Genomic DNA, 17,139 nt, shown 5'->3' on the forward strand with positions numbered 1-17,139 from the left:
TCTCCAATTTTTTTTTGTTGTTGTTATGAGACAGAGTCTCACTTCATCACCCTTGTTAGCATGCCAGGGTGTCATAGCTCACAGCAACCTCAAACTCTGAGGCTCACGCAATCTTCTTGATTCAGTCTCCTGAGCAGCTGGGACTACAGGTACCTGCCACGACACTCCGCTATTCGTTTTTCTTTTTTTCTCTTTTCTTAAGAGATGGGGTCTTGCTGTTGCCCAGGCTAGTCATGAACTCCCCAAATTTTTTCACTTCCCCTTTTTTCCCTGAGAAGAATCTATATATTTTCTAATTTTCTAACAGTTTTGTGGTCAGTCACAAGTATTACATTTATTGATAAATGATAAATCTGACATTGTATTTATTTATTTCTACATATATCACAAATCTCTTTGTTTATCATAATTCTGAAAAGGAGTGGTTAAAAATATAAACAATCTTAAGATTTCCCCCCAAATCTCCTGACTCTACCTTTGCTAGAGCTTCTCTACTGAATCACAGTTACCCCTGTGGTTCAATTACATGTATAAATACATAAGAGTCCTTATGTTTCAAAGCACTAATGATAAATAAATTTTATAAGATTCTTCTTAGAAAATTATGAGTTTATCTGATATTGTAATAACTTTTGTTTCCTGTTCATGTTTCAAACAGTAATAAATGTGAAATATCTTACTGCATTATTTTACTAGCAACAAAATACTTATTAATTATCTGTACATATTTATTATAATATTGTCAAAAGTTCTTCATACAAAAATAAAATACAAGTTGGAGGCCAAGATTTAGACTAAGTAATTTTTGTGATAAGTGGCAGTTCATTTTAAGATGAAGTAACCTTTTTGGTTTTACTTGAGACAAAAATAACACATACAGATGGTCATAAAGTCTGTGTGCAATTCAAAATAGTGTGAGATCTAAAATCGCACATGGACTTTATGGCTACCCTGTATATGAAATGGAAGAGATATTATACATAATATTGATGTGATGAAATTAGAAATATGAAATTGTTACCAAAGATTAATTTACCTCATTCAAATTAATTTTGAGACTCTTCACTTCCGCATCTTGTGTTCTCAGAGCCTTTTGAAGCTGTTGTTTCATTTTAACTTCTTCCATATATTGTTCTTCTATCCTTCTTAACTTTCTCCTCATTTTTTCACAGTCTACATCAGCATTGGTTCTCTTCTCTTTTTCTTCTTCTAAGGATAATCTGCAGTTAAATATACTTATCTTAAACTTATTTTGTTAGAAAATGAAAAGTTCCTCTTATTCAAGAACATCTATGTTCTGAAATGTTTTTCCTGAATTATTATCAGGTTTTCAATTTCTCATTTCAGTCTCCCTCAAAGGACATATTTACTTGAAAATCAGATATGGAAGAACATCTGCTAATTGGTAAGTTTATGTTACTAGTCATTCAGGTAAATATGAAAATATGAAATTATTCAGTAAAGTTACAAGTTACCAACTGCAGACAGATCAGTTAGAGTTAACTAATTAAAAACTCAAATTAACTAGAAATAAATTTTCATTTAGGGCAGGTATCCTTAAAAATGAGGTGCTGTGTAAGAGAACACCTTCAGAAGAGTTTCATACAGCACTCATTTGCAGATTACTACAATCCAAGACTAGGCTAAGTCTACCATAGTCTAGTCTTACCCCACTCTTCCTTTCTTTTCATTCATTCTTTCTTTTGTTTTTTTTTTTTTGAGACAGAGTCTCAGTTTGTTGCCCTCTGTAGAGTGTGGTGGCATCATAGTTCATATCAACCTCAAACACTGGGGCTCAAGTGATTCTTTTACCTCAGCCTCCCAAGTAGCTGGAACTACAGGCACCTGCCATAATACCTGGCTATTTTGAGAGATTAGGTCTCACTCTGACTCAGGCTGGTCTTGAACCTGTGAGCTCACACAATCCACCTACCTCAGCCTCCTAGAGTGCTGGGATTACAGGTGTGAACTACCATGCCCGACACTACACTTTCTATGTTCCTCTCTTTGAATAATACTTTCAAATTATCTTGTTAATCATTATGGTTTTTATGAACAATTTAAAAAACAATTTAAAACAATTTAAAAACAATTTTAAATTTAAAAACAATTTTAAAACAATTTAAAAAACCAAATTTCAAGACAAATTTTGTCTTGAAACAAGACAAAAATCTAATAGCTAATTAAACAGTAAAGGATACTACAGGCAGTCCCTGTGATACAAACATCTGACTTACGTGTAATTTGCACTTATGAATGGATGCTATACAGGTACTAGGTAAATATACTTGTTTCAACTTACATACAGATTCAACATAAAAACAAAACTGTAGAACCTATCTCAGTCATAACGCAAGGATTGCCTACATGTTTTCATCATAGAACTTTGTGTTAATGTTATCTGTACTGTAGATAGATAGATAGACTGATTGAGAGACACAGACAGACAGACAGACAAACATTGCATAAACTAATCAATAATACCTTCCACTTTAGTTTTTATCCCATGTATACCAAGAAAAAATCATAGAGGAGAGAGGCCAAGATGGCTGATTAGAGGCAGCTTTGCCAGAAGCTCCTGTCCAGAGTGAGAGAAATTGAACTGAAATGAATTGTGAGAAGCCAAAGGTAGGAAGTTGAACACAAGGAGAAGAAATCAAGGTACACATCATCCCCACTGAGAAGCTGTGAGGCCAGGAAAAACAAGGAAAGATAACAAAGATTAAGTATGGAGTGACTAGTTGGAAGGCACCTGTTGCTATGGGGAGACTGTCTCCCCAAATGAGAGGCCTGATGTGGACTTTCTGTGCATAGTGTCAGGGAACAAAAGACATCACAACTCATCTCTTGGGAGAGAATGGCATGGTCTTGGTCCTCCTACACCTGGGAAGTTCCACCTCTGAGTCCAGTCCCCATCCTTCCTGGTGCAAAAGGGAACAAACATTCTCCCCTCAGTCCTAAGCCCCCCAGCCCACCCTTTCCTCTATCAGGTTGCCTAATGGAAGGCCCCTGCAGAGGCCAGAGTGCTTGGTGGGTAATGCATTGTGTGGGCTGCTGAGTAGAGATATGGAAACAGTGGAGCTGCAGCTCTAACATTGGTGTGGGGAGGTGTGATCTCTCCTGACTCCTTTTCCCACTAGAAGAGACACTTCCTCCCCACCACCCTCACCCTGGGAACTCTTGGTCAGATCTGTGCATGGATTCTCACTTGCTGGCTACCTGGTCACCCTCTGAACTTATTTGAGGGGTCTCCAGCTGCCACTGTCTGAGGCTTCCAGTTCATCACTTATTTGACTTTGTTTGAGTTGTGGTTGGGTATTAGAGCAGTGAGGGGCGCATTCAGTGGGTCTATATGTGGATCCCTCCTGCTGCTATCGGGGCCACAGGTGTCTTTATCCAGTGGAGATTCTAGCTAAATACTGAGACGCTTTAGGATCAGGTAGAGGGCCACTGACACTAGGACAGAGCCAAGTTGTGTTACCTCAACAAACCAGCCCTTTCAGACTCTGGCTGCAACCCTGAAAGGGAATTTTGTAAGGCTGTAGGGGAAAGTCCACAAGCAAAAGCTCCAGCTCATTGGGGAAGAGGTGGTTAGCTTCAGTTTCTGGAGACTTCTGATACGGTTGTACCCTGCCAGCTGTAATTGCCAAATAGGGCAGGGCAGAGTTTCCTAAGGGTCCCCAATTAGATTATCTCTCAATATTCAAGGACAACCTATCATTTCAACTAAAAAAGAACAATTAATGTATTTTTTAAAAATGAAAATACTCATGGGGTGGAACCAGCAGAAGAATTCTGGCAACAAAAAACCCCCGGGGCATATCAACTCCCACAAGAGTGTACTACAACTCTCCAGTACAAGGAAGATATAGCAGAAAAAACCATCCATAGGGAAATTGGTAAAATGTCAAAAATAGGATACAGAATATGGATGGCAAATAAGATGATTGGAATTGAGGAAAAGATGAAAACACAAATCCAAAACATAGTCCAAAGTTTGTCTAAGGAAATTAATGAATTTAATGACAAAGTCACCATGAATATGGACATAATAAGGAAAGATATAGCAGAGCTTAGAAATTGAAAAAGTCATCCAAGGAGCTTCAAAACACTGTAGACACCCTCAGTAATAGAGTAGAATGTAGAGAAGAAAGAATTTCAGAAATTGAAGACAAAACTTTTGACCTATCCCAATCATTCCAAGAGAGGCAGATAAAAGAACAGAAACAGAATATTCCCTGAGTTAGGAGATCGCTACAAAAGATTAAACATCTGTCTTATAAGGTGGTCCTCAGTGCACTGATGCCCTACTCCATGACATTGTGGTGGAAAATTTCCCAAACATTGCAAGAGATGCAGAATTTCAAATAGTAGATAGTTTCAGAAACCCAGCACAATAAAATCCAAAAAGCATCTCCTAGACACATTGTAATTAACTTTGCCAAAGTTAATATGAAGAATAAAATTCTGCAAGCAGCCAGGCATAAGAAAAGTTTTACCTACAAAGCGAAAAATATCAGGATGACCACAGATCTTTTAGCTAAATCTTTTCAAGCCCGAAGAGGATGGTCATTGGTGTTTAACCTTATTAAACAAAACAATTTTCAGCCCAGGATACTATATCTTGCTAAACCAAGTTTATTTTTTTGATGGAGAAATGAAATATTTTACTGACATGCAAATGTTGACAAAATTTGCCATAACTAGACCAGCTCTGCAGGACATACTAAGACCCCTTTGTCATAATGACCAGCATGATGGTCCATTGCCAAAGTAAACACACACAGAAATTAAAGAATAAAGCCTAGCTTCCACCATGGCGCGAGGGATAATAGTAAGCTCTCAACCTCTGAAAATCAAGATGAGCAAAACTCTGCCATACCTATCAATTCTCCCAATAAATGTGAATGGCTTGAGTTCCTCTCTAAAGAGGCACAGGCTGGCTGACTGGATGCAAAATCTCAGGCCTGATATCAGTTGTCTCCAAGAAGCACAACTAACCTTACAGGATAAAACAAGACTCAAGATTAAGGGATGGAAAATAATAATCCAGGCAAATGGAAATCAGAAAAATGCAAGGGTTGCAATCTTATTTATAGATACAATTGGATTTAAACCAACAGAAATATGGAAGGACAAGGATGAACACTAAATACTGGTCAAGGGAAGCACACAACATGAAGAGATTTTGATAATTAACATTAACCCACCCTACTTGAATGCTCCTGAATTTATAAAACAATCCCTAAATGATCTGAACAATATGATATCTTCCTGCACAGATGATAATAGTTAGAGATTTTAATACTCTCTTGACAGTACTGGACAGATCTTGCAAGCAGAAACCAAACAAAGAAATAATGAACCTAAATCCAACCCCTAAACAACTGGATTTAACAGACATATACAGAATGTTTCATCCCAACAAAATGGGATCAATCTTCTCATTGGGCCACAGATAAATTCAAAATTAAACATCTCTTAGGACACAAGTCTAACATCAACAAATTGAAAGAAATAGACATTATTCCTTGTATCTTCTTGGACCATAGTGGAATAAAAACTAAACTCAATGATAACAGAAATCTTCATACCCAAATAAAGTCATGGAAACTAAATAACCTCATGCTGAGCAATAGCTGAGTCAAAGACAAGATTCAGAAGGAAATCAACAGCTTTCTTAAACAAGATGATAACGAAGTCACAGATATCAAAACCTGTTGGATACTGCAAAGGGGGTCTTAAGAGGGAATTTTATAGCATTAAATGCCTTCATGAAGAAAACAGAAAGACAGCAAGTCAATAACCTAATGAGCCATCTCAAACAGCTGGTAAAGGAAAAACAATCTAGCTCCAAACCTAGCAGAAGATAAGAAATAACTAAAATGAGAGAAGAATTAAATGAAATTGAAAGCAAAAGAATCACTCAGAAAACCAATAAAACAAAAAGTTGGTTCTTTGAAAAGATTACTAAAATTGATAAACACTTGGCCAGACTAACAAGAAACAGAAAAATAAGATCTCCAATAACGTCGATCAGAAATGATAAAGGGGAAATAACAATAGATAGTAGAGAAATACAAAACATCCTCAATGATACTACAAGAAAATATATTCCCCCAAATATGAAGATGTAGAGAAAATGGACCAATATTTAGAATCATAATACCTTCCTAAACTCAATCTGGAATTGATTTAATGCTGGTCTTCTCCTGGGCCTTTCTCTATCTGTCTCCCTCATCCATGAAGGGGAATCTACAACCATACCAGGCAGTAAAAGGAAAACCCACAGTTTTAGTGTGGTTTACTCCGTTACTCTTTGCTACTGAAAAGGGTAAGTTATAAATGTTGGTTCTTACTGATGAGTATTAAAGCTTAGTAAACGCTAAATGAATTGTCTATTCATATATTTCTGGGTCTTCCATACTGACTTACATATAAGGGATGTAAGGACGAAAACACTATAGTCCATTCTTTTAAATTCTCAAATTCAGTAAGGAAAATAGACACAGAAATATATGTACACAACCTGATTAGAGAAATGTTCTAATGTAGGTATAAAAAAGAAATTTACTAGCATTTGACAGGGAGTATTCAATTCTGCCTAGTGGGAGTAGAGATGGAAGGCTTCAAAGGTGTAACATCGAGGTGAGCCCTAAACTTTGAGTCGATAGGGCATGCCAGATGGACAGCACAACAAGTGCAAAGGACAGAGGTGTGCAGGTCCATGGTGTGGCCAGGAATGCCTGACCTGTGGCATAGGCGTAATAGGAGGGTGAATGAGTTATAAAGATAAAATGGGGATAGATTGTGCAGAAACTGCCTCTTAACATCTAGATAACACGAAGCAAAATGATATGTATATTTTTGACACTTAAAATAGATGTAGTTTATTGTGCATTAATTATATGCAAATATTTCTGTAAGATTGATTAAAATAAAATCAATTAAAACATAAAAAAAGAAAAAACACATGAAGATCTTTAAAAAATTTTCTGGGCTGAGAAAAATCGCCAATACATGCTGTACTGCTTGAATTTAATTCATGTACACTTTCTTAAAGACAATTTAGAAATATTGATCAGAGTCCCCTCTCACTATATTCTTAGACTTTAGCCAAATAGTTTTACATTAAAAAGATTTATTCAAAGTTAATAATTAGAAAAACACAGAGAGATTTATCTAATGTTCCTTGAACTATTAATTAGAATATAAAATGTTAAAAATATGAAATTCAATTTAATAAATATTGAGATTACTAAATGCTAGACTTCTATATGGCCATTAAAATTATGATTTAAAAGAATATTCATGTAATTATCAGTACACATATCAATAGTTCAGAAAGTGTTATATTTTTCCAATAATTTCACACTGCACAAGGTTAAGATGATTTCTCTCCATTAACCCTCAGAAGTTACAGTTAAGTCAGCAGTTATAAAAATTCACCTACATATTTTTAGTCCAAAGTAAAGAGTACAAACAGTACTTTAAAACTAGAATGTCATACCTTAAATTGCAGAGTTCTTGTTCCCTTTCAGTGTTTTGGTGTTCTAACTGTGATTTTACACCTTCTGTTACAGAGAGTTCCTTTTGTAGGTCACAAACTGCATTTTCCAATTTTTTAATTTTTACTTTAAGTTGTTCACAGTGACTTCCCTGATTCTTTATTATTCTTTCATAGGAAAGAAGTGCTTGCTGTATTTCTGACATACTAGCATTATCTAGATTGGGGTGAAAAAAGAGAGAAATGACATAAATGAGTCCTTTTGGAACATAAAGTGCTACAAATTTCAACATTATTCATTTCTGCACTGATTATACACACACACCACCACACATACACACATCATACAACACGAAAGGCTCCAGATGAAACAGACAAGACCTCAGCTGGGTGTGGTGGCTCAGGCCTTTAATCCCAGCACTTGGGAGGCTGAGGGGAGTATTGCCTGAGCTCATGAGTTCAAGACCAGCCTGTGCAAGAGGGAGACCCCCATCTCTAAAAGTACCTGGGCATTATGGTAGGCACTTGTAGTCCCAGCTACCTGGGAGGTTGAGGCAAGAGAATCAACTGAATCCAAGAATTTGAGGTTACTGTGAGCTACGATGTCATAGCACTCTACTGACTATGAGAGAGGGAGACTCCGTCTCCAAAAACAAACAAACAAACAAACAAAAACACGGAGAAGATCCCTGATCCTGGTTAGCTTAAAGTATAGTAAAGAACAGACAAAAAAGTGATAATTATAAACTCAGACAGAATCGGTAAGAAAACAGAGTTCTGTGGACACATCAGAAAATTTGATCCATGCTGATTGATCCAGGCAGGATTTCTTTGAGGAGGAGATGGCTACACTGGGAAATGAAGCTGAGAAGAAAGCAGTTAAGCCCAGGAGATGTATTCCAGCCAATGGGCAGCACACACTGCAGCCCTGCTGCAATCTGCTTACAGCCAAAGGGGACAACAGATACTGATTTCCTTCTTACCTGAAACAAAAAAAACCAAAACAGATAAAATGAAAGCTACATTAACCAGTTTGATGAAAATATTTCAAATTGTATATAAAACCAGCACATTGTACCCCATGATTACATTAATGTACATAGCAATGATTTAATTAAAAAAAATTACAAAAAATACATTAAACAATGATTTTTCAAGATAGTGGAGATGAAGCAATGAAAACATCGATCCCTGAACAATGATTAATGATACAATGAACAGAAACAGGAAACAAATGAAATAAGCCTGAAGAATTCCCTCCATCCCCTTTTTCTACTGTGACAGAGTTTCAAGTCCATGACACAAGGAGGAAAAACTGAGTTAGAGTTTACCAGACTCCCTGGGTTGCAGCCATAAAGCTGAGAGTCTGGTAAAATCAAGAATGAACTCCTGAGGGGAGAGATCAGGACTGGAATAAACAAATGAACAGACAACCCCAGTGATATGTGGAGATCCAATCAGGTATTTAGTAGTGGAACAAACCATACTTGTACACTAAGAAACTATCTGAGACCAAGGGAAGAAACTACCTAAAACTTTGGAAAAACCCAGACTTCACAAATCATTAGAAAGTTCTTGCTTGATAAGTGGGGTTTTTTTTAGTGTAGTTCAAATCATAAAAGCAAGACCAGAAAGGAGCAAGCTATTTAAAGTGGCTCATCTCTATCTGAATAAAAAGTGCAGAAGACAAATAGAGAAATGGAAGACTTTTTGAAAACAAAATTGCACTTAGAAAGACTCACATTTACGCTATGAGAGATAAAAACTGCACTTGATAGAAATACACAGTTAAGAGCTCACAAAAGAAAAGATTCATAAATTTGAAACATCTGTGAACTACGAGAAAACTTCAAGCAGCTCATATAAATCACCAAAGAGGCAGGAAAATAGAAAAATAAGTGCTGAAAAAATTGGCCAAAAATTTCTAAACTTAATGAAATCATAATCCCATATATTCCTAAATGATCTGGCTGGGGGAGAAGGGGGTGGAAATGAAAGTATATTGCTGTCATTTTCTTATTGCTTATGTGATGTGATACACTATTCTCTAAAGGTGGACTGTGATAATTCAAGATCATATATTGGAAATCCTACAACAACCACTAAAATAGTAAAATAAGAAGGCATAGCTAGTCAGCCAAAAAAGAGAAATACGATCCTAAATTATAAATGCTTACTTGAGGGTGGCACCTGTGGCTCAAAGGAGTAGGGTGCTGGCTGGCCCTATATACTGGAGGTGGTGGGTTCAAACCCAAATCCAGTCCAAAAAAAAAATTAAAAAGAAAAATACTTACTTGACTAATCCAAAAACAGTAGGAAGAAAAGAAAAGAAGAAAAGCGATAGTGGTGAATTCCACCAAACATCCTAGACAAAAATAATACAATTTCATACAAATTCTTCCCCCAAATTAAAGAGAAGGACTACATCCCAATTCATTCTACAATGCTAGCATTACCCTGAATCGAAACAAGGCAATGACAAATTACAAAAAAGAAATCTTCTCATGAGCATGGATGTAAAAATCCAACCATTATAGAAGCAACCAAGACGTCGCCAACAGGTGGATGGAAGCCTCTGGTACAGCCACAGGGTAGGACATTACTCAGTGCCGACCAAAAATAAGCTGTCAAGTCATGAAAAGACGTAAGGAACATTAAATGCAAGTTACCAAGTGAAAAAAACCAATCTGAAAAGGCTACATCCAGTTTGATTCCAATGACAGGACATTTCTGAAAAAGGCAAAATTATGGGTAACAGTAAAAAGATTAGTGGTTGCCAGGGGCTGAAAGGGAGAGGAAGGGATAAATAGTGGAGCGCAGGGGACTTTTAGAGCAGTGAAAAGTCTTAGCATGACACCATGATGATGGATATGTTTTAACATGTGTTTGACGAAACACATGGGGTGCATAGGGTCAAGAGTGAATTCCAGGCTGAACGACAGACTTTGGGTGACTGTGATGCCTCAGGATAGGCTGCACTACTCCAGTGAGGAGTGCTGCTAGTGGGGCTGCTGTGCATGTGTGAGGACAGCAGGCCTATGGTAAACCTCTGTACCTCATTCTTACTTTTGCTGTGAACCAATTTTAATGCAATCCCTATGAAAGCTCCACTGACATACTTTAAAGACCTCAAAAAAATACATAAGTTTTTTTAATAGTTCAGACTTTTATTTATTTCCTCCATTTTGTTAATTTTTATCATTTTGTCTCTCTTTTTATTTTTTATTAAATCATAGTTGTGTGTATTAATGCAATCATGGGGTAAAATGTGCTGGTTTTACATACAATTTGAAATATTTTCAACAAACAAGGTTAACATATCCTTCATGGCATTTTCTTAGTTATTGTGTTAAGACATTTATATTCTGCACTTAGTAAATTTCACATGTACCGATGGAAGATTCACTGTAGGTGTGGTCCCACCTTCTTTCATGTTTGTATGAAGGGAGCTAGGACATATTCTTCTTAGCAAAGTATCTCAAGAATGGAAGACAAAGTATCCAATGTACTCAGGCTACTAAGAAATCAATTTTTAGCTTACATATGAAAGCTATAACCCAATTATAGCCCAAGAGGAAGAGGAAAGGGCAGAGGGAGGGGAGAAGAGGGGGAAGCATGGATGGAAGGAGGATAATCAGTGGGAGCACACCTACGCTGCATCTTACAAGAATACTTGCTCAGAAATAAAAACAAATTAGGAGGAATCAAGCTACCAGGCCTCAGGCTATATTATAAATTGATAGTGATCAAAACTGCATGGTACTGGCACAAAAACAGAGAGGTAGATGTATGGAACAGAATAGAGAACAAAGAGATGAACCCAGCTACTTACTGTCATTAAATCTTTGATAAGCCAATCAAAAACATTCATTGGGGAAAAGACTCTGTATTTAACAAATGGTGCTGGGTGAACTTGCTGGCAACCTATAGAAGACCGAAACTGGACCCACACCTTTCATCATTAACTAAGATAGACTCTCACTGAATAAAAGATTTAAACTTAAGACATGACACTATAAAAATAACAGAAGAAAGTGCAGGGAAAACACTTGAAGAAATCAGCCTGAGAGAATATTTTATGAGGAGGACCCACCAGGCAATGAAAGCAATGCCAAAAATACATTACTGGGATCTGATCAAACTAAAAAGCTTTTGCACAGGCAAGAGGACAGTATGTAAAGCATGCAGACAGCCCTCATAATGGAAGAAGATATTTGCAAGTTATGTCTCTGACAAAGGTATGATAACAAGAATCCATAGAGAACTCAAATGTATTAGCAAAAAAAGAACAAGTGATCCCACCTCCTTGTGGGCAAGAGATTTCAATAAAAACTTCTCTGAAGAAGACAGGCACATGGCCTACAGACACATAAAAAAATGCTCATCACACTTAATCATCAGAGAAATGCAAATCAAAACCACTTTGGGATGTCATCTAACTCTAGTAAGATTAGCCCACATCATAAAAATCCCCAAAACATAAATGTTGGCATGGATATGGAGAAAAGGTGCATTTCTGCACTGCTAGCTGGAATGCAAACTAATATGTTCCTTTTGTAAAGAAGTTTGGAGATGACTTAGAGATCTAAAAATAGACCTGCCATTCGATCCTTCAATGTCCTCTACTAGGTACATATCCAGAAGACCAAAAATCACTTTATAACAAAGACACTTGCACCAGAATGTTTATTGCAGCTCAATTCATAATTGGTAAGTCATGGAAGAAGCCCAGGTCCCCATCAACACATGAATGGATTAATAAACTGTGGTATATGTACACCATGGAATATTATGCAGCCTTAAAAAAGATGGAGACTTTACCTCTTTCATGTTTACACGGATGGAGCTGGAACATATATTTCTTAGTAAAGTATCTCAACAATGGAAGAAAAAGTATCCAATGTGCTTAGCCCTACTATGAAATTGGTATATAAGCACCCCCATTCCATATGAAAGGTATAACCCAACTACAGCCCAAGATGAAGGGGAAAGAGGAGGGAAAGAGGAGGGGGAGAGGAGGTGAGGGGTGAGGATGGGTGGAGGGAGGGTAATTGGTGGAACCATACCTATGGTAGGTACATTTTACCAGGGTGTATGTCAAATCTACTATGTCAAATCTACTAAGTGTAGACTCTTAGCACAATGATTAAGGAAATGTAGTGAAGGCTATGTTAACCAGTTTGATGAAAGTATATCCAATTGTATACAAAACCACCACATTATACCCCATAAATGCATTAATATACACAACTATGATTTAATAAAAAAAACTCTAAACAAAAATTTCCACATGAAATCAAATGCTACCTTAAAAGAAGAATAAATTATAATCAAATGGGCTTATCAACCAGGAACATGGGGTTGATTTACTAATCAAAAACCCTGTTATTCACCACATTACAAAATGAAAGAGAAGAATCATATAATTGACTCAGTAGATGCAGGCATTTGATAAAATCCAACATTCCTTCCTGATGAAAGAACACTCTCAGCAAAGGAAGAATACAAGGAAACTTCAACGTGAAAAAAAAGCACCTATAGTAACTGTATAGCTGGCAGACATCTCTTGGAGGAAACCCGAATGCTTTCCCACAAGGCTGGGAACAAAATAGGAGCGTCTGCTTTCACCACTGTAATTCAGCATTGTAGTGCAGATTACAGCCAGTGCAGTGAGGCAAGAGAAAGAAAGAAAAGGTATCCAACCAGGAAGGAAGAAGTAAAACTGTCTCTATTTACAACCATGATCCCATAATAGGGGTTAGTAAACTCCTTCTCCTGTTTCTCTAAATATAGTTTTATTGGAACCCAGCTCTGTTCAACGATGTAGGTGGTCTCTGGCTGTTCACTGATGTGGCAGTCCCATGCCTGCTCTCACACAGCGATGGCAGAGCTGCATAGCTGCAGCAGGGACTACTTTGACACAGGTCTGAAAATTTACTGCCTTTAGTAAGAGAGTAGCGGAAGGAAGAAAAGGCTTGGTGTATGTAGGAAATTGCACTAAAGCTACCAAGGAAGCTATTAGAACTAATAAGTGAGTTTAGCAAAGTTACAGTTAAAAAACTAACATGCAAACATCCACTGTACTTCCATATACTAGCAATAAACCATCAAATCAAAATTTAAAAATATATCATTTATAACTTCATCAAAAAAACGAAATACAATCAAATGTCAGATGGCAATATATGGTAGGGTTGTTCATCCCTAAATCCTCTATTCCACTCCATAGATCTACATCTCTATTTTTGTGCCAGTGCCTGGCTGTCTTGATCACTACAGACTTGGACTATAACCTGAAGTCTGGTAGTATGATGCCTCCGAATTTGTTTTTATTTCTAGAAATTGTATTGGCTATTTGGGTACTTTTCTGCTTCCATATGAAACAAAATACTGTATTTTCATGTTTTTTTCTAATGGCCAACAAACACATGAATATGCCCATCATCCCTAATCATCAGAGAAAAGCAAATCAAAACCTCTCTGAGATATTACCCAACCCCCGTAAGAATAGCCCATATCACAAAGTATAATCCACAGATGCTGGCATGGATGTGAAGAGAAAGGAACACTTCTACACTGCTGGGGGGGACTGCAAACTAATACAGCCTTTATGGAAAGAAGTTTAAAGAGTTCTTACAAAGTAAAAGTCAACCTTTCATTTGATCTCATAATCCCATTACTAGGTATCTTTTACCCAGAAGAACAAAAATCACTTTACCACAAACACATTTGCAAAGAAAGTTTATTGCAGCTAAATTCACAATTGCTAAGTTGTGGAAGTAACCCAAATGCCGATCAAAACATGAACAGATTAACAAACTGTGATATATGTAGAACATGGAGTACTATTCAGCCATGAGAAAAGATGGAGGCTTTACATCTTTTGTGTTTACCCTGGATGGAGTTGAAATATTCTTTTTAGTAAAGTATCTCGAGAATGGGAAAAAACTCTCATATGAAAGATAAAACACAACTATAGCCCTGGATGAAGGAGGGAAGAAGAGGGGGAGGGAAGGGGAGTGGGGAGGCCAGATGGAGGGAGGGGAATCAGTGGGACCTCATCTATGGTGCATATTCCAAGGGTACATGTCAAATATATTAAAAGTAGACTATAAATCTCTTAGCATGATGATTAAGTATGTGAGTTGAAGGCTATGGTAATCAGTTGGATGTAAGCATTCCAAATTGTATATAAAATCAGTACATTGGACCCCACAAATGCATTAATGTACACAGTTATGATTGAATAAAAAAAAATTAGAGAAAAAAAAGAATGGAAAACAAATCCAATGTACTCAACACTAATTTAAAACCAATATATAAACAACTACATGTTCATAAGAAAGATGAAACACAAATATAGTCTAGCAAGGGGGGAAGTGGGAGAAGGAAGTGTGGAAGGTGGGAGGGTGATTGGCAGGGGGAGGGAGGGCAAATCATGGGATCTCACCCAATGTGCACATGTGAGTGTGTTCAACATGCCCCTTGGGCGAAGAGCTCAACTACAACTTAAACTTTACCTTATAATTGAAAATAATGTAACCTAAAAGTGTGTACCCTCATATTAATTTCAAATTAAAATAACAGGAAGAAATGAAATACAGATAAATCTGATATAATAAGGAAGGGCCTATGCATCAAATACACAGCCACAAAACAGTACTGAAAAAATTAAATGTGACTCATACAAATGGAGAGATGTACTTGTTTTGAAGTGGGAAGATTTGTTATTGTTAAGATGTGAATTTTCCCCAAATTGACTTGTTGATTAGATACAATCCCAATCTAATTCCCAGCATTTGAGCAGGACTTTTTAAAATTTACAGTCTTTTAAAAAATTCATATGGATATGCAAAACATCTAAAACAGGCAAAATAACTCCAAAGAAAGAACAAAATTGGAGGGCTGATTTCAGGAATTGTTAGGAATCTATAGCAACCAAAACAGCATGATACTGGTACAGCTTGAGGATCCTTTCTCAAGGTGCTTGGGACTAGAAATGTTTCCTGTTTTTGATCTTTCCAGGTTTTAAAATACGTGCATATGCATAATGAGTTATTTCAGGGATGTGACCCAAGTCTAAACAGAAAATACAATTATGTTTCATAAACATTATATACATAAGCTGAAGGTTATTTTACACAATACTTTTAGTAATTTTGTGTATAAAACAAATTTTGTGTACATGAGGTCGGGGATAGAGTCATGTTGATAGTAAATGTTAGACTTTGGAGCATTTCAATTTCTATATTTGGAACATGAATGCTCAAACCGTATAATGAGAGTCAAATACTGATGGTTCTCAGCTAAAGATGGTTTGACTTACAATTTTTCAACATTATGATGTGTTTTTTGGGACATTAGATGGATTTTTTGTCTTCTGATGGGCTTTTCAGGATGTGAGGAGTTTGTAGATAAATGGAAGATGGTAGAGTCCAGAAAATAGGCCTACAAATATACAATCTTCTTACTTTATACAAAACACATGGCAAGGCAGTGGAGGAAGGAGAGCCATTAAAACCTGGACTTGAATCCATACCTGAAACCATAAGTGAAAAGGATCATACATCTCAATGTAAAAACTAAAACTATAAAACTTCTTGAAGAAAGCATAGGTGAAAATCTCTGCAACCTTACACTAAGCAAAGATTTGTTAGATATGTCAAAGCAAAATTTGTAATTAAATGAATAGGTAAACTGGACCTTATTGAAGTTAAAAACCTCTGCTCTTCAAAAGACAGTATTAAGAGAAGGAAAAGACAAGCCACAAACTGAAAAAAATTCCCTGCAAAAAACACAACTAATAACAAAAAAGTATCCAGAATATATGAAGACCTCTTGAAACTTAACAAATAAGAAAATGAATGACATAATTTTTTAAATGGCGAAAGATTTGAAAAGATACTTTACCAAAGAAGATGTCCCAGTGAGGAATAAGCACATGGGAAGATGATCAGGATTATTTGTCATTAGGTTAGAGCACACTAAAACTGTAACAATGTGCACCACACACAACTGGAAAGGCAAAAAGTGAACACAGTGATAACATGAAATATTAGTGATGACACAAAGCAACTGGAACTATCAGATACTGCTGATGACCCGTGAGAAATGGTACAGATACACTGGAAAATAAGAGACACTGCTGTGGGTGACAGATATGCTAATTATCTTAATTATGGTGATGGATTCATATCTGTATACATATGTTGAAATTTATCAAATGATACATTTATTTACTTTGTTTTCCTTTTCATTGTTCAGAGGCATCTTGGCAGAATTCCCTCCCCCTCTTTTTTATGATTTCAGACTTGGCTACATGACTTGGTTATAGGATTTGCTATTGTACAGTTTGAGTTAAAGGTTTAAGTGTGCCCATCACCAAAACAGCATGCACTACAGCTATTAGGTGTGAATTTACCTGTCCCCTCACTCCCACCTGCTTGGTTTCCACTGAGTTTTACTACCAGATGCACACATGGAACTTGACTGATTAGTTACCATGTAATATTGAATATATGTGGTATTTGTTTTTCATTCTTGGTGATAGTTCACTTAAAAGGATGGTTTTAAATGGCTGAATAGTACTCCATGGTACACATATATCATGTTTTATTAATCTACTCATGTGT

General features: G+C 36.5%; 1 protein-coding gene across 1 annotated transcript in view; it reads right to left on the reverse strand.

The window, feature by feature from the left end:
* The window catches only part of ANKRD62 (ankyrin repeat domain 62), a 28,971-nt gene extending 21,258 nt beyond the window's left edge, over positions 1-7,713 (reverse strand). Inside the window, exons 1-2 of the mRNA XM_023519481.1 lie at positions 7,511-7,713; positions 1,037-1,220 (exon numbers count right to left, since the gene is read on the reverse strand). Coding sequence (XP_023375249.1) covers positions 1,037-1,220; positions 7,511-7,713 — 387 coding nt within the window. The remainder of the gene's footprint in view (positions 1-1,036; positions 1,221-7,510) is intronic.
* Positions 7,714-17,139: the final 9,426 nt, after the last annotated feature.

The sequence above is a fragment of the Otolemur garnettii genome, unplaced genomic scaffold (genome assembly GCF_000181295.1).
Source record: "Otolemur garnettii isolate 467f Iridium unplaced genomic scaffold, OtoGar3 scaffold00177, whole genome shotgun sequence".
In the NCBI taxonomy this organism is placed as follows: Eukaryota; Metazoa; Chordata; class Mammalia; order Primates; family Galagidae; genus Otolemur; species Otolemur garnettii.